At 43.6% G+C, this 19,137-nt stretch overlaps 2 protein-coding genes across 2 annotated transcripts in view; one reads left to right on the top strand and one right to left on the bottom strand.

Annotated features, from left to right (window-relative positions):
- LOC135543538 (protein Shroom2-like) overlaps positions 1–9,287 on the bottom strand; it is a 29,247-nt gene extending 19,960 nt beyond the window's left edge. Inside the window, 2 exon segments of the mRNA XM_064970881.1 lie at positions 6,695–6,843; positions 8,271–9,287. Of these exon segments, the coding sequence (XP_064826953.1) occupies positions 6,695–6,843; positions 8,271–8,480 (359 nt within the window). The 5' untranslated portion in view covers positions 8,481–9,287.
- A 416-nt stretch (positions 9,288–9,703) lies between these two features.
- On the top strand, positions 9,704–18,359 carry LOC135543540 (integral membrane protein 2B-like). Its single transcript, XM_064970883.1, has 6 exons — positions 9,704–9,923; positions 13,883–14,011; positions 15,037–15,231; positions 16,309–16,419; positions 16,543–16,693; positions 17,705–18,359. The coding sequence occupies exons 1-6, from the start codon at positions 9,837–9,839 to the stop codon at positions 17,791–17,793; spliced, it is 762 nt and encodes a 253-aa protein (XP_064826955.1). The 5' UTR covers positions 9,704–9,836; the 3' UTR covers positions 17,794–18,359.
- Positions 18,360–19,137: the final 778 nt, after the last annotated feature.

Here is a 19,137-nt window from a genome sequence, read left to right as displayed (position 1 = left end):
GATGCCTTTGACAGATGATGTGAACGTACCCAGACACGAGACTGGGGTGGAAAACACACGTCTCGTCTATGTTTGTCATAGTTTCTCAGCTGTCGTTGTTTGGCTTTGGTTTTGCTGGCCTCCACTCTGGCTAGCAAGGTGTGGTGGTGTTGTACGGCATCAAACGCTGGGCAGTCAGGTGAAACATTCGAACTTTGCAAGACCCTGTCCATCGGACCTTTTAGTGGTCTTCCCAGGTGGAGTTCGGCGGGAGTGACCCCAGAAGTCTCCTGCACGGCAGAGTTCAGTGCAAAGCGAAATTCTGGAAGATGCTGATCCCAACTTGTGTGCTGATCCCCCACGAATGAAGCAATCATCCCCTTCAGGGTTCGGTTTACCCTCTCGGTAAGGTTGGTCTGAGGATGATAGGCTGTGGTCAACTTGGCAATTACACCCCAGTAGGTACAGAGCTCTTTGTAGATTCCTGATATGAACTGCGGACCTCGGTCAGAGAGGATTTGGTCTGGAATCCCGAATCTGGTAAAAACCTCCCTTCTCAGAATTAGAGCAATGGCTGATGCAGTGGCTTTGCGGAGGGGAAACAACTCCACCCAGTGTGTGTAGTAGTCCACTACCACCAATAAAAATTCATTCCGTGTCCCCCGGCTGGGAGGAAAAGGTCCCATGAGGTCAATTCCCAAAATTTCATTTGGATGGTTCACCACGGTCTGCTGCATTTTCCCGGCAGGTCTGCCAATGTCTGGTTTGTATTTCTGGCAGACTTCACACTGCTGTACAAACTTCCGGGTATCAACCCACATGCCTGGCCAGTAAACCACCTCTTGTAGTCTTCGATAAGTTTTAAAAACTCCAAGATGGCCACTCATGGGATTGGCATGATAAGCTTGGATTATCTGGTCACACAATGTAAAGGGAATGAAGACGCGATAATGGGTGCTGTGTATTCCATCTCCTCTTGGAGTTTTTCGATACACTTTATCCTGAATTATGCTGAACTTATCATTGAAGCGACTCTTGGAGTCTTCTTCAGACAGACTCTTGTGGATCGCCATGATGGCAGCATCCTTCTGCTGTGCTCTCCATACACTCTCATCATCCAGAGGAAAGGAATCATCCAGACATTTAGCGGTAGCATAAGTACTGCACAAGGGAGGACAAACATTGGCAGTCTCTGTAATCCGAGAAAGGGCATCTGGTACAACGTTCAGTTTTCCTTTGCGATACTCAATGATGAAGTCAAACTTCTGCAGTCTGATAGACCAGCGAATAAGGCGGCTGTTGGTCTTGCCTGATGCCAGAACCCACTGCAGAGCAGCATGGTCTGTGACAACGGTGAAGATCTTTGCCTCCAAGTAGTAGCTCCATTTCTCCAAAGCCCAGACCACAGCGAGGCACTCCCTTTCAGTCGTTGAATAATTCCTCTCGGCTGAATTAAGGGTGCGACTTGCATAGGCAAGAACTTCTTCTGTTCCAAGTCCTGTTTGTTGAGCCAAGACTGCTCCAAGTCCTGTTTGACTTGCATCCGTGTACACAATGAAATGAGCATTCAGGTTAGGATGTCCAAGCACTGGAGGAGTAATTAGACTGTTTTTGAGTGCTTCAAATGCACTTTGGCATGCAGGGGTCCATTGGAATTTCACACCTTTCTTCTTAAGGTGGTTGAGGGGTTCAGCTACCTTTGAAAAGTCAGGCACAAACCTGTGGTACCATCCAGCCATGCCCAGAAACCGCTGAACAGCCTTGAGGGATGTGGGAATTGGGAATTCCTGCACGGCTGCAACTTTGGCTGGATCTGCATGGATACCTTCAGCATTAACCACATGACCAAGGAACTTGAGTTCTGGCAGACAGAAACATCACTTCTTCAAGTTCAAGGTCAAACCTGCAGCCTGTAGCCTGTCGAAGACGGACTGAATGTCTTGCAGATGATCCGCGACAGAGGAGGAGTAGATTATGATGTCATCCAGATACACAAGACAATTTCTACCCCTCAGATCTCCCAGGACAGTCTCCATCAACCTTTGGAAGGTTGCTGGAGCATTCTTCAAACCAAAAGGCATGACTTTGAAGGAGTACAAACCAGCAGGGGTGACAAAGGCAGTCTTGTCCTGACTAGCGGGATCCATTGACACCTGCCAATAGCCACTGTTCAGATCCAGATTACTAAAGATGGATGCTCCTGCCAGAGATTCCAGTATGTCATTTATGTTTGGTAGAGGGTAGGCATCGCTTTCTGTTATAGCATTCGGCTTCCTGTAGTCCACACAGAATCGATATCCACCATCTTTCTTAGGAATCAGGACAACCGGAGAAGCCCATCCGGAAAAAGAAGGTTCCACAATTCCATTCTCCAACATGCTTTTGAGCTGTTCATTGAGAATTGCCAGTTTGGCAGGGGACAGCCTGTAGGGACGCTGCTTAATTGGGACCTCATGCCGGGTATAGATTTTGTGTTTGAAGACGGTTGTACGGCCGAGTGTAAGAGGACAAACCTCACTGTTCATGTCCAACATCTGGGAGAGCTGCCACCTTTCATCATCTGACAGACATGCCTGTTCCACTGCTTGTTTGATGTAGAAATCCGCATCAGGTTTGTTTTTGCTCTCGGATAGAAGGGGGGGTACGGCGGTTATCAGGGTGATAGTTGGGTTCTCGGACTTCACTGGTGGAACATGTTTTTGTCTTTGTCTCTTTATATTTTCTCTGTCTCTGACTTGACCTTGTCCGGACTCTCCATAATGTAGCAGGCTCCAGCCTGAAATCAGTGCATTACCAGTTTGAAATGGATGAGGCTGAGAATAGTCAGAGTGCAGCCGATAGGAGGGTTCGGACATCGAGATGGTCAGTCCACTGAAGAACAGGAAGTCTAAGCCAAGGACTACAGCAAATGGAAGGCTTGAATCTGCAAGAATTGCCACAGGAAGGTTAATAGTCTCACCATGCAGTTTTATTATTATACTAATCCAGCCCAAGGGGGTGGTAGGTTCTCCATTGGCCAAGTACAATGGTCCCTCCTCCCATGTTTGTAGCTCCTCATGAGGTAATGCCATGTTCTGCCACAGGGCCTCTTGCATCAGGGTGTAAGATGCCCCTGTGTCGATTATGGCCTTCCCTCTCCAGTTCCTAACAGTCAGAGGAACCAATAGTTGTTGCGGAATAGGAATAAGACCGCTAGCTGTGCAATCTAAAGGCTTCATGGTGGGCATTAAGGCTGACCCAATTGTATGCAGGCCACCACGTCTGTCTAGACTTTTAGTCTTCGGTCCTTTCTGACCTTTTCCTGAATCCTGACGCTGGACATAGAGCGGGCAAGAATCTGGAGGATGTTGGACTTTACACCTCCAACACATAACTGGACATTTGTCCTGGATCTTGGGTACAAATATCTGAGACGGTTTAGCCCCAGGAGAGTTATGGGTATACTGGGATGAGAGAACAGGGTTTTTAGTTTGGAGGTGGTGCTTCCAGTCCTTCTCAAACTGAGTCCCAAGACGCACCAGATCATCCACGTTCTGCACACGTTCTCGAAGTTGACTAGCAAGGCGGGGAACCATGTTCTTAAGAAGGAGTTTGACCATCTCCTGCTCAGTAATGTCAGCCTTCCATCTCCTACATAGAACTCGATAGGAGAAGGCAAAGTCCCGTATTGGCTCTGCTTCACCCTGGACTCTGTTACGAACACGTTCCGCCAGTTCATCCACATAGTCCTCTGAGAGGAAGGCTAAGAGGAATATATTTTGAAACTCCTCCCAGGTTGACACATGTTCACGGGCTATCTCCCACCAGTCTCTTGCTGTACCATGAAGAACACTGCGGAGGGTAGCAAGAACCTCCAAGTCAGTAAGGGGCCGGATAGAAAGAAAATCATTACACTTAGATAAGAAAAACAGTGGATCAACATCATCTTCTGGGCTGCCAAAGGTGGGGAAAAGTAGTTTGATAGGGAGGAGCGCTCTAGAGGAGGCATGACAGTGGCAGCGGGAGTTCTGTTGTTTAACAGTATCTTCAGAGGGGGTTTTGTAGTACTACCTGTTCCTATTCCCTTACTGGCCAAGCCAGTGGCAGAGGTAAAACCTGAGGGAGGTGCAGAAGATTTGTCCAGAAGGGAAAAGCACTGCATTACCTCCTGGTGCAGCTCTTCCAGTTGAAGGTCTATGGCCTTCTGTGCTTTTTCCATCTCATTAACAGTGTCCTTTTGAGTCTGTTCAATCAAAAATCGTAGTTCCCCTGTGAGAGAGTTCTTCATGTCCTCCATAACTTCCTTCAGATAAGAACGCACTCCTTCACAACAGAGGCTGACTCCTCTGCTCTCTGTTTTTGTTCCTCCTCAAGAAAGATTATGACTTGATGATGGTTAGTTTCCATTTGTGTTTTGAACCGGTGCAGTTTTCCTTGAATATCCTGCTTCAGAGAATCTTGTAAATATTTCTGTCTCTGAACAATTTGTTGTTGGTTTTCCTCCATTTGACAGGGAAGGTAATCCAACCTCCGCTGCACATCTGTCTGATGAGCCTCCACACATTCACTGAGTTTGCGAATGGCATTCTCCTGCATTGTCAAACTATGATTGGTGTGTGTCCATTGATGTTCCAGTTGTCCAGTGATCACAGAGAAACTTCTCCCAGTCTCTCTGGACAGGGTAACCGGAAGGGTTTGAGGGGAGGGTAATGGTGGAGATGTTATAGGTGAACCAGAAGCCTGGGGATTAGGGTCAGTGCTATCCAACTCCATTAGTCCATCCACAATGAAAGAATCCCGAACATAGTTACCATCAGGTGTGTCCACATTGACACAGTATGGGGTTCCAACAAAAGACATGATTCAACCTTGTGTGGATGGTGTCATGAGTGTTTCTCTTCAAGTCCCTGTTTGGGCGCCAATTCTGTAGCGGTATTTATTTGAGAGGGGTAAAGAAAGATTTTGTTCGGGCGCCAGGCAGGTATTGACCATGCCGAAAGGAAAAGAGTAGAATAGAGAGAGTACCACTACCAGACCCACACACATCAGCAGAAGAGACTGCCTAGAGTGTAGCCTGTTTACCAGATAGCCAGTGGAGAGAAAAGAGAATACACACCATATAAAACCCACATCACAGCACAGGGGTAACCCCAACAAGAATACTTCATACAATAATACTAATAATGGCAGAGCAATTCAACAGCATCTTCATACAAGAACGAACCCAGTCATCAACAGAGGATTTGCAATAATCTGTATTATTTTCTAGTGGATGAGTGCAGAGGGTATGAATGTGGGGGGTGTTCATTGACACAACAAAGGCCTTAAAAATGTCCACAGTCTTCTCGGCCACATGTCATTAGTACACCTCACCTCAATACAGTTCACATTACAATACACAACTTGCAAGAAACCTCCCTTTTAACTAAAATGTCCATCAAAATACTTCTGGCAGGGCAATAATAGTCCAGCTCTAATGAACTTCAATGGGAAGTGCATTTGAAAAATAGAGAGTCTGTTGCAGGGTAAAGCACTGGAATGAGAGGGAAGAGAAAGAGAGAGAAAAAGAGAAATCTTAGCTGTGGTCTTCAGGCCTGCCGGTGTACGGTCTGACTGTCCGATGGTTTGTTGGTTTGTATGGTAAAGCTTCGCAACAATGTTGCTACTAATCCATGCGATCCATAACGGGCGCGGTCCCAAACAAAAACAACCACGATCTAAAGCGATCACACCGATGATTGAGTTAAATACTTTATAAACTACAAACGCTGAAAAACAAACAAAACTTCTGCAGCACAGCAAACACAATCAAATTGTCGCGCCAGCCAAGAGCCCCCCCCCAAAGAGCTGAATGAGCTCTCTTTATCTCCTCCTTCCTTAGTGCTTATGCGCTCTTAAAGTGGCAGTGCACGGTGAAGGCTCTGAGCAGATTTCGCCACAACCTGGTTGAGAGTGTGCCAAGCTGTCATCAAGGCAAAGCTTGGCTACATTGAAGAATCTCAAATATAAAATATATTTAGATTTGTTTAACACTTTTTTGGTTACTACATTATTCCATGTGTGTTATGTCATAGTGTTGGTGTCTTCACTATTATTCTACAATGTAGAAAATAGCAAAAATAAAGGAAAACCCTGGAATGAGTAGGTGTGTCTAAACGTTTGACTGGTACTGTACATAAAATATTGTTAACAAACCCCAACAAAGGTCAATGTGTGACTGCATCTTGTCCGCAACACCAATTACAACTGCTTTATGTATCATCCCAGCAGGTCAAAGTGTGTTGAAATGATACACCCCCAGCTGGTTCTGAAATGCCCTTTCTGAATGCACCGACTACAATACACAGGACTCCTCGTTTCCAAGATAGTGTCTTTGTGGGTTAAGGTTAGCTTGTTTGACACTTTGCAGACACGAGTCCAGAGTGAAAGTAATTTGTACAAAAAACACTCTTCCTGATATGCCCAACTCTTGTGTGCTGAATTTGGTATTGGTGTGTCAGTTTAAGATAAAACAATATATTTATGCATATCCGTACGTGGGATGTATATACCGTTTTAAACACAGGGCACTTCTCAGCACAATGGGAGAGATGGTACCCAGCAATCACTCTATGATAGTGCCCAATGAGACATCTTGTATTGTACTCTTATTCAATGTCTGTCATATTCAATTAAATTCAATAGAAATGTATTGTGCCCAGGTGTAAGGGCAATTTAGTTGCAGCTCATAGCCTACCTTCTGACAACCAGGGCGAGGGTCTTGTGGGAGCTCTTGACCAGACAGACGGCCTCTTGCCTGGATCCACTGATGGGAACTGTGTTGATGTTGACAATCTCATCTCCCACCTGCAGGCTGACTGTCGCCGCCTTGCTGCCCTCCTCCACCTGAATCACACAACAGAAATGTTTAATGAAAGGTGTTTATAAGTAGTTTATTCATCCTTAATAAAACAGTTATAACATACTGGGGCAAATTGAGATTTTGTGACTGGTAACATTTCTGAAGTGAAGAGTAACAATTGCAGAAAACAATTGCACACAGATAGTGTTGGCAGGGGAAAAGGGGCACAGTCAAGGGATGCTGTCAGATAGTGACGTGGATAAATAGCATGTTAAGACTTAATTTCTCATTAGTGAAATATATTTTAATAACAGTGCACTTTCCATAGTTCATCGGTTTAGAATAATATCACATTCCATCCACAGACTGTTGACATGACCTTCTCTTCAACCCTACCATGCTGGCATTGAGTCAACTTCATTAAAAAATGGTCCCATCATATCCACCCTTCCAAAACCCCTCTATCCAGCCCCGTCTCAACGTTCAGAGTGGACTAGTCTACTACTGACAAACAAATGGAGCAAGTTACAAAGTACTGTGAAGTGTATGATTTTGTAAATTCTATAAATCTAAAATGAACAAGATGGATTGTTGTTTTCTGTAGCTTCTGAATGTGACGAACAGCTGGAGAACACAAGCAATATGGAGTAAACCCAATCCCTGTAAGAGATGGTGGCCAGTGGCCATGGATCTGTGCTCAGTCCAGTGTCCAGCCTGCACTGGAAGAATTATCCTGTGGCAACCTGAGAGCTCTGATAAAAAATTTAACCATAAGCAACTTGAGAACGGTTGGAGCAGACTTGTTGCACATTCCATCACTTATTCTCTACACATACAGGTGTACAGGAGAGGGGAGGAGAATGGAAACTGATAAACAAACTGTTTCCTCATTCTGTTGGAGAGCAGCACTGACTGAGCCAATCCTGGTCTGCCAAACACACCTTATCTTCACTTCTGCATTCCCCACTGGTTCCTGGCACTGCTGTGATGAGTATGGAAGACAGCCGCAGCCCCCCCACCCAAACACACATAGAACACAACTCGTGGTGGCTAGAGGAGATGTGCTCAAGACATTGACCAGGGCAGAAGTTTAAAGGTAAAAATGTGCAACATACCACAGGCATAAAAGGTGTGGGGACAGCCCCAACTATTTATGGACTGAGAAAACATGTCAGTGTTTGATGAAACACACACAGTTAACCAAACAGGAAACTACAGTGATGTTCCAGTGTTTAAATCTCCACACAGCCTTATTTTCATATCATGGGAAACAGGAAAGGTAAAACCCATCTGTGACAGTGGAGAAATACATATATTTATAGTTTTTATTTGCGTGATTGATCTATGGTACTTGTTATTGCTGTTAATTTGCACGTTGTTAAATAGTGTGGCTAAAGTTAAGTCAATACGGTTCTCTGTATTTGTCTTCATCTTAATAATCATCATAGATAGATAAGATAGATAGATATACCTTGGTTATGAGCAGTGGTTCTCGGTGCTCCAGCCCCCCTCTCAGAGTGAACCCCCAAGGGGCCCCACCAAACAGCATGACATCCACAAATCTATATTCAACATCATCCTTATTCCTGTCCCCGACAGCCGTGAATATGTCCGCGCCTAGGAAGGCTTTGACTTCTCTGGCTGACATCCTTAACTCGCTTCTGTAGTCGACGACGTCCATGGTGTTGAAGAGGGATTAGAATTCTGACAATCAGAAGTTCCCGACCAGCCCCCGTTTTATTTCACAAGAGAAAGATCAACTAACTTAGTCACTATAATTTGCTGTCATATGTGAACACCTGCCATACTCGACAACGCGTTTAGCTGATGAATAACAACAACGCTCAGCTTGTACAGTTGTAGTTTATCCTGGTTAAGACAGCGAATCGATATAAACTGTCCTCTTTCTTTCCTTATGTTTTCCATCACGTACATATTTTCCCCGTCACTCATAGTAACCAACGGTGACGAAAAAACATAGACCTACCCTCCTCTCCAATTGTACCTATTCAACAGGCATAATTTGATGCCTCACGCATCGTTTTCAACCAGCTGGCTTCTCTTTAAGCAAACAACAACCCAAAGTTTTGACACGTCTGAAAAAACATGGTTAATGTTTTAGAAAAAATAAATAAATATTAAATCAAATAATTTAGGCAAGCCTACTTGAGGAGAACAAGAAAATAAAACGGAGTTTGGTGAAAACCCAGTGTTGAAGGTCTGCACGGGACAGGCACCTGCGACGAGACACCTGCGCAGACAGAAATAGTAATGGCGTATTTTTGTATGCACTATAATCCGCCATGGTTCGTTCGATAAAAGCCTATGGAGAAAATGAATGGTGTTTTTTTGATTAACTCCGAAAATAAAGTATGGTAAATACGGGCTTCGAACATTTTATTCTATGAGATCATCTTCCTCAGCTAATGTCACTTTGTGAGTTTTGACGAATTTATGTCATTAAAAAAAACACTAAGGCTTTATAATTCGCTAAAGTAATGTTAACTGACTGATACTATATCATAGAACAAAACGTATAAACTCTCCGAAACCTGTGTTAACCTCAGACCTTATTTTTGGCGTTTGTCCCAAAACGGTATTATTTCGCCATTCAGTTTTCCCACAGGGATGGCTGAACGAAGCAGATGTAACTAATTTCCGGGTTTTAGGACCACAAGCTGGCGAGCAGAGGCACGCGCTCGATCGTCAGACTAACATTATTAATGATTTCGATCTCTTTTGAGTTTCTCATGTGCAACATTTAATCAACACATTTTATTCCATACGATAAATGCCTATCTACCATTAAATATATTTGAGATTGTACTGCCCCCCAGTGGGAAGAAAAAAAACGTTCAAGAAAGTTTGTAAAATCGTATAGGTTCTTGAATGCAGCCAAATGCCTGCAATCACTCATGTGACCCGTTCGGGATGTTTTGTGTTTTTTTTTTAGCAACGTCATTGTAATCAGAGACCGCACGAAGACATTCCTGCATAAGGTGATTTCGTCGCTTGGTCTAACATTTAGATTTTAAACATGGTGAAAGTAACATTTAACTCGTCCTTTGGACAAAGGGATTTGAAGAAAGCATGCAATGCTGAAGCGCTTATTCCAGAGGAGAGGGTGAGTTGAGCTAAACCAATGTGGTTAATATTTGTTGCAACAAACGTGGAAGACGCAACTGTAACCGTTCAAACAACGTATAACCATAACCGAAACAAAGTAACGTCGATTAGAAACATGTCTAGAGTCTTGATAATTCAACCCATGACACGGGCGATGTCGGAAAATGGCTGCTACACAAATCATTTTCGGCAGACTGAGTGTTGTTCGCAGTTCCTGGCCTGTGCAGGACCGTGTTAGCTTTTCGATTCGGTGTTGATTTAGTAGAGGCCTGGAGGCTTGAAATACCTGAAGAACATTCAGGTCGTCTTTCCTATTCATTCGAACAGTTCTTCCTGTTTTGGTTATGAAGAGTAAAATGTAAATGCGTTTATGTAGACGCCATAGACAGTCGTGATCTGAATTGACCAAATTAAGTGTATTCATGTCTTAAGGTCGGTGTGTTGTCTTTCCTCCTGACAAAATGCATGCTGTGTACAGACGTTTTTGTTAACCTATCAATTGTTAGATGCTGTATCAGCAATAAGAAGCCTGTGAGTCCAAACTCACCCCAAACCCATGGATTCATGTTTACGGTTGGTGCAGGGTATTGCCCATAATAAAGGCACTAGAGGTCGACCGATTATGATTTTTCGATGCAGATACCGATTGTTGGAGGACCAAAAAAAGCCGATACCAATTAATCGGCCTATTTTATTTATTTGTAATAATGACAATTACAACAATACTGAATGAACACTTATTTTAACTTAATAAAATACATCAATAAAAATCAATTTAGCCTCAAATAAATAATGAAACATGTTCAATTTGGTTTAAATAATGCAAATAATGTTGAAGTGCAGTGCAATATGTGCCATGTAAGAAAGCTAATGTTTAAGTTACTTGCTCAGAACATGAGAACATATGAAAGCTGGTGGTTCCTTTCAACATGAGACTTCAATATTCCAAGGTAAGCGGTTGTAGTTAGTATTTATAGGACTTTTTCTCTCTCTACCATTTGTATTACATATACCTTTGACTATTGGATGATCTTATAGGCACATTAGTATTGCCAGTGTAACAGTATAGCATCCGTCCCCCTCCTCGCCCCTACCTGGGCTCGAACCAGGAACACATCGACAACAGCCACACTCGATGCAGCGTTATCCATCGCTCCACAAAAGCCGCGGCCCTTGCAGAGCAAGGGGAATAACTACTCCAAGTCTCAGAGCGAGTGACGTTTGAAACGCTATTAGCGCGCACCCCGCTAACTAGCTAGCCATTTCACATCGGTTACACCAGCCATTAGGCTGATAGGCTTGAAGTCATAAACAGTGCTGTGCTAGCGAAGAGCTGCTGGCAAAACGCACAAGTGCTGTTCGAATGAATGCTTATGAGCCTGCTGCTGCCTACCATCACTCAGTCAGACTGCTCTATCAAATCATAGACTTAATTATAACACACAGAAATTACCTGCCTTTGGTCATTAATATGATCGAATCCGGAAACTTTAATTTAGAAAACAAAACGTTTATTCTTTCAGTGAAATACGGAACCGTTCCGTATTTTATCTAACAGGTGACATCCCTATGTCTAAGTATTGTTGTTACATTGTTACATCTAAATATGCAGGTTTAAAAATACCTTTTTTTAGTTTTTTGAATTTGACCCCTTTTTCTCCCCAATTTCATGGTATCCAATTGTTAGTATTTACTATCTTGTCTCATCGCTACAACTCCCGTATGGGCTCGGGAGAGACGAAGGTTGAAAGTTATGCGTCCTCCGATACACAACCCAACCAAGCCGCACTGCTTCTTAACAAAGCGCCATCCAACCCGGAAGCCAGCCGCACCAATGTGTCGGAGGAAACACAGTGCTCCCTGCCATCCAGGACCTCTATACCAGGCGGTGTCGGAGGAAGGCCCTACAAATTGTCAGACTCCAGCCACACTAGTCATAGACTGTTCTCTCTGCTACCACACAGCATGCGGTACCGGAACGCCAAGTCTAGGTCAAAGAAGCTTCTAAACAGCTTCTACCCCCAAGCCATAAGACTCTGGAACAGTACATTTAAATGGCTACCCATCATTTGCACTCCCTTTGTTATTTACTGCTGATCTTTTAATTTTTTGTTATTCTTATCTCAATTTGTTAGGGACTTTTTAAAACTGCATTGTTCGTTAAGGACTTGTAAGTAAGCATTTCGCTAAGGTCTACTATACCTTTTGTATTCGGTGCACGTGACAAATACTTTTGATTTGAAGATTGACCTTCCAACAGGACAATGACCCTAAGCACACAGCCAAGACAATGCACGAGTGGCTTTGGAACAAGTCTCTGAATGTCCTTGAGTGGCCCAGCTGGAGCCCGGGCTTGAACCCGATCGAACATCTCTAGAGAGACCTAAAAATAGCTGTGCAGCGCCATTCCCCTTCCAACCTGACAGAGCTTGAGAGGATCTGCAGAGAAGAATGGGAGAAACTCCCTAAATACATGTGTGCCAAGCTAGTAGCATCATACCCAAGAAGACTCGAGGCTGTAATCACTGCTTTGTCATTGTGTGTAGATTGAGGGAAAACAACTATTTAATCCATTTTAAAATACAGCTGTAAAGTAACAAAATGTGGAAAAATGAAAGTGGTCTGACTACTTTCCAAAGTATCTGGGTGGATACATGGTTCCATTGGAAATAGAATGCAGATGCGATTACAAGTCGATAGAGAATCTGAGTTAGTTGAGGAATAATATCAGAGGAATGCAGCAGCCAGGGACAGACCTGGGAAGAAAATGCCCCTGCATAGAAAGACCTGGCCATCATGTCTGTTTCACCTGTAGGGGAGCAGTTTGGACAGTCAGACGGGTGACATGTAATGCTAATATCCTGGATAAGGTGTCAGACTAGTGAAGGTCTGTGACATGACCAGACAGCATGGTCCACAGAGACCATCCACGAGCCACCTCATTATTCCTGACCTGTAGCCATGTTAATAAGCTAACCTGAAGTGATGAGTGAGACAAGCATGTCCATCATTCAATAGCCCCAGTATCTGTTGCAAATGTTGGATTAATGAAAATATGCACCTTTGGTTTACCTCAAGCACGTCTCTGTATCGACACTGGACTAACGAGGGAGGAAAAACAATATGTTCTTCCACTAAAGTACGAGCATCTGTTTTGTTTTCCTCATCTGATCTCCAGGGAGAGCTAGAGCTGTTGACATCCACTCTTTTGTTTCAATACGAATCCCACCCCAACTCTGCATAAACAACTTCAGAAAGTTAAGGGAAAGGGCCTGCCGCCAAATTACAACATGTGCCCCTGGGCGCTGTAATATTAAAGTGAGGGAGCAAAAACGACAGATGGTGGAGAGGCCTAAAAGATAAGGCAGTAATGGTTAGAAAGAATGTCTTGAAGAAGTAGATGATGGAAAGGAGGTGTGAGGTCACAGAGAAGCGAGGGAGGGTTGGTGAGAAAGGGAGGGAGGTTTAGCTGTGTGTTTTGAAGGGCACGTTACATAAGCACCCCTCTATCACTACTACCATACTCCAACTGATATGAACAGAACACACCACAGCTGTATTGTGCTTGCATAGTCACACTATTTGAATCAAACACCGTTTGGCTATGTTGTGTTGGAGCGATTTTTATTTGAACAATAGAGGGTTTATAGAGGTCAGTTTTCTTAATGCTAGCCATGATTCGTCTGGGCTGACATAGCCTACTGTTCATTGAGAAAGGTTGATGGGTTGAACCTATGTAATGGAACACAGGCAGACATGCGGGTATTGCGAGAGGCTGTAGGCTCTACTCTGTATGTTTTAGAGGACCACAATGGCAAGAAGTCTTTTGACTTTTTTGTTTTATGTATCCTCTGCAATTGTAATATAGGCCTATGTACTGTATCTGTTGCCTGGTGTAATGTATTTTAAGTGATCAAATCAAATGTGCATGCACTATATCTGTCTTCTTACACTCAGGACCTGGAGGATGGCATGCGGGTGCGTCGGCAGTCCAAGGTGTGCTGCTGGTACAGGTGCCTGGGCCTGGCTCTCATGCTGTCAGGTGTGGTGGTGGGAGGGGCCTACCTTTACAAGACCTACATACTGGTGAGGGACTGTTGGTTAGACCCCTATAATGCCATAGGCTCAACTATATACCGAACAAAAATATAAACGCAACCATTTCAATGGTTTTACTGAGTTACAGTTCATATCGGGAAATCAGTCAATTTAAATTTTCATTAGGCCCTAATCCATGGATCTCACATGACTGGGCAGAGGCACAGCCATGGGTGGGGCCAGCCAATCAGAATGAGTTTTCCCCCACAAAAGGGCTTTACTACAGACAGAAATACTCCTCAGTTTCATCAACTGTCGGGGGTGCCTGGTCTCAGACGATCCCGCAGGTGAAGAAGCCAGATGTGGAGGTCCTGGGCAGGCGTGGTTACGCGTGGTCTGCGGTTTTCATACCAATTAGACGTACTGCCAAATTCTCTTAAACGACGTTGGAAGCATCTTGTGGTATAGAAATGAACATTCAATTCTCTGGCAATAGCTGTAGTGGATATTCTTGCAGGCAACATGCCAATTGTACTCTCCCTCAACTTGAGACATATGTGGCACTGTGTTGTGACAAAACTGTACATTTTAGAGTGGCCTTTTATTGTCCCCAGCACATGCGTAATGATAATGCTGTTTAATCAGCTTCTGAATGCCACACCTGTCAGGTGGATGGATTATCTTGGCAAAGGATTAATGCTAACAGGGATGTAAACAAATTTGTGCACACAATTTGAGAGAAATAAGCTTTTTGTGTATATGGAACATTTCTGGGATCTTTTATTTCAGCTCATTAAATATGGGACCAAGACTAAACATATTGCGTTTTTATATTTTTGTTCAGTGTTGTTAAAGATGCCTTTCCTTGGTTAGAGGACACATTTGCATACACTGTGGGCTGGTTTCTCAGACACAGATTAAGCCTAGTCTTGGACTTTTGAATCAGCCCCTAATCGGGAGATATTTCCGGGAAACCAACCCAGTGTGCTAGCTATCTACAGTGTTGGTAAGTTAGAGCGAGTCAGGGTGAGAGACAAGTCCTCACTGTTGTCGTCTTCCCTTGACTTCCTCAGGAGCGCAGGGTGTATTGGTGCGGTGTGGATTATCTTGAGCAGGACTACATGGTTCAGGACGAGGTGGTCTTGCCCTCTGCGCTGAGACACATCCAGGAGAGCATCCGTGTGCTGGAGGAGGTGGAGCTAATCAACGTTCCCGTGCCCGAGTTCTCAGACAGCGACCCAGCCGACATCGTCCATGACTTCAAAAGTGTGAGAGGAGAACACTGCTACACACACACACACACACAAACCAGGTTTCCATCCAACCTTTTTTATGCGCCTGAAGTGCATGTCGGATAGTCACGACAGGCCGAAACTGAACATTTGTCGGTCAACTTTCCAAATGTCGACAACCCTAAATACACTAGACAAGGTGAGCTCTTTTGTGTTAGTAAAATGAATTGTGAGAAAAGTCGGTGGAAACGCTTTTATGTGCAAATATTGATATAATAACCATCACATCGAAGTAAACTTGGGAGTCACTCAATGACATGTGCACCTCTCACTGCGACTTGTTTGGGAACCATGCAGTTTATTAGGCTACAGATGAAATCGGTTTTGAAGAACTTCGGAGTGGTGAACGTGGAAGGTAATGACCACGGTGCGCCTTTCCAATAAATATCCAGAGTCTTATTCTGGCGACATGATCAGCAAATGCTTGGCTGCCGTTTTGACAAATCAAAACTCTTGCTCTTTTGTCAATCTTGTCGTGTAGGCTCATACTCCAATATGTATCTGAGCTGTTGGCTTGAGCGCATTTGGCAATACCAGAGTGGGCACACTGAAAATCTGATGGAAACCCATTTAACTTGTATGTTTTTTTTTGGTTCATGGGAATTTAACTGCAAAAGGTATTAAGTCATCAAGCACAGCCTTTTATCCACAACAAGTCAATTTGATGAAATGCATCTCTGGTGTGGGAATGTGCATGTTGTTTTTATGTGGATTTTAGAAAATTCACATGAATCTGTTTAATTGGATGGAAACCTACACACACACACAGTGGTGTGAATTGTTGTTGAGAAATACTGCATATGTGACATCACAGAGCTCGGTCTATCTATCTGCTACCATGCATTTACGGCTCAAAGAGGAAAGTCATTCCTCCAGCGTATTATCCCGTAAACTCCGATTTCTAGAAACCGGTAAGTGTTCAATACTGTGTTAATAAAACACGTGCTGAATTGAAGTTGAACGTAATCGTGTGTGTTGAAGTCTGAGGTTTGAATGTAAAATACCTCCGGGTGTTTTTGTAGCGTTGGATCAAATTCCTTTCCTCCTCCTCAGAGGCTGACAGCCTACCTGGACCTGAGCCTGAACAAGTGCTACGTCATCCCGCTCAACACCTCCATCGTCATGCCCCCCAAAGACTTGCTGGAGCTGCTCATCAACATCAAGGTACCTGTAACACACACACATACGACTGGAGCTGTTTATGTATTTCAATAATTAAAAAAAAAATCTATAAAATGTTGAAGGAAATAATGTTAATTAAGTGTGTGAGTTGCCCCTCCCCCCTAGGCTGGTACCTACCTTCCCCAGTCCTACCTGGTCCATGAGCAGATGATAGTGACTGAGCGTCTGGAGAACGTTGACCAGCTGGGATACTTCATCTACAGCCTCTGCAAGGGCAGAGACACCTACAAGCTGGAACGCAGAGAGACCATACTGGGTTAGTACTGCTGACACACACAACATACTGGGTTAGTACTGCTGACACACACACACAACATACTGGGTTAGTACTGCTGACACACACACACAACATACTGGGTTAGTACTGCTGACACACACACACAACATACTGGGTTAGTACTGCTGACACACACACACAACATACTGGGTTAGTACTGCTGACACACACACACAACATACTGGGTTAGTACTGCTGACACACACACACAACATACTGGGTTAGTACTGCTGACACACACACACAACATACTGGGTTAGTACTGCTGACACACACACACAACATACTGGGTTAGTACTGCTGACACACACACACAACATACTGGGTTAGTACTGCTGACACACACACACAACATACTGGGTTAGTACTGCTGACACACACACACAACATACTGGGTTAGTACTGCTGACACACACACACAACATACTGGGTTAGTACTGCTGACACACACACACACAACATACTGGGTTAGTACTGCTGACACACACACACAACATACTGGGTCAGTACTGCTGACACACAACATACTGGGTCAGTACTGCTGACACACAACATACTGGGTCAGTACTGCTGACACACAACATACTGGGTCAGTACTGCTGACACACAACATACTGGGTCAGTACTGCTGACACACAACATACTGGGTTAGTACTGACACACTGACACACAACATACTGGGTCAGTACTGCTGACACACAACATACTGGGTCAGTACTGCTGACACACAACATACTGGGTCAGTACTGCTGACACACAACATACTGGGTCAGTACTGCTGACACACAACATACTGGGTCAGTACTGCTGACACACACACTTTTTAAGATGTACCCCGAATAGTCATGTATTGACCATTTTGTGAAATTCCTTCAGCCCCTTGGTGGACACAGCATTATACTCTGGCCAATGAACAGGTGCCATAGCAGATGTTTTATATAGGTCTACACACCCATTTTTAATACATATTCCTTCATCTGTACCTTGCAGGCAGGGAGAAGCGTGAAGCCCTGAACTGCAGGACGATCCGTCACTTTGAGAACAAGTTTGTGGTCGAGACACTCATCTGTGATCCTTAAAGTGAAAGGGGACTGGCTGCTTCAGACAATCCATGTATAGTTTCACTCACTGTCTGCAGTGAGATTTTTAACCCTTCTCTATCTCCCATATCACCTCTCATAGATCCTTTACTATTCTGTACTGCTGGTAGTTTTGAGTTGTCAAATTTAAGTCCAGATGATTCCAAGTCAATACTGTTGTATAAAACTAATGTATTTTTCACTTTGTGTAAAGTAACATTTTCATTTGGGGGCAACTCTTCTCTTCAAAGAATAAGATGTGTTCAGCTTTTCTTTACTCTGGGGTTTATTATTGTTAAAGAAAGTGTTTAAACGAACACTTAAGTCAGTTAATTACACTGTTATCAGGTATAACTAGATTGATGAAATATAAACTCAATGAGAATATGCTTACTTTAGCATAGAAAATGATTTTTGTATCTGCTGCCACTGCTGTTACAGTGGGATGAAACAAGAGGAATCTCATACCCCACAGGTCCGTCTGAAAACAGAGCACGTGGTAACTAACATGTTAATATAGTCTGTAAAAAGGAAGATTAATACCACAATAAATCTTAATTGTTTTATTGGTTTTTGTTCTCATGGTTTTACAAATGATATTTCTAAAGTTAAACTTTTTTTACTGTGCAACACAATGGCATTATGGACTGTTTTAACTTGACATCCAGAGAGATCTTGGTCTGAGGGAATAGAACACTTGTTCTAACACTTATTCTCCATTTACACATTAAATGAATGGCTCCTCCTGGAGTAGTCAAATCCCATAACTTTATTGATCTTCAGATGTTGGGATAAAATTTGCCATGGATTTAGCTTACACTTTAGTCTTTGGATGAGGCTGGTTTAGTAGTACCTGGGGTTGCATTTAGCGTTGCACAGCATTGTGGAACATTGCAGATAAATGTCCTGAATAGAGCTGACATGAGTCTTTATGCTACATGTCAGAGGCATGTTTATTCTACATAACATATCTGAATATTCAAAAAGGTTGTGCTTCGCTGACCTTGCCCCTAGGGTCCAGTTCTGGGGCTGCCTTGTGAAGGGCCAACTGGGTTTCAGACACCACTACAGTATTACGAAAAATGGCATGCAAGAACAGACGCACTTTCAATAAAAAATAAAGGATTTGACTGACAGACAAGCACAGAGCCCTCAGACACGGCCAAGCACATTGGAAATAATACTTGTACCTCAAACACTCAATGCATCGGTTTTGGTGCCGGTTTGTAATCAACGGCCGGCTTTTATGCTCATTTTAATTAGTCCTCATCCGAGGCAGTAATACAGCTTAATTTTATAATTTCAGTAACAATTATCTTTACAAATGTGCTTTCAATTCCAAAC

The sequence above is a fragment of the Oncorhynchus masou genome, chromosome 7 (genome assembly GCF_036934945.1).
Source record: "Oncorhynchus masou masou isolate Uvic2021 chromosome 7, UVic_Omas_1.1, whole genome shotgun sequence".
NCBI lineage: Eukaryota > Metazoa > Chordata > Actinopteri > Salmoniformes > Salmonidae > Oncorhynchus > Oncorhynchus masou.
Note: the sequence above shows the minus strand (reverse complement) of the source record. Positions and strands in the feature narration are given on the sequence as shown.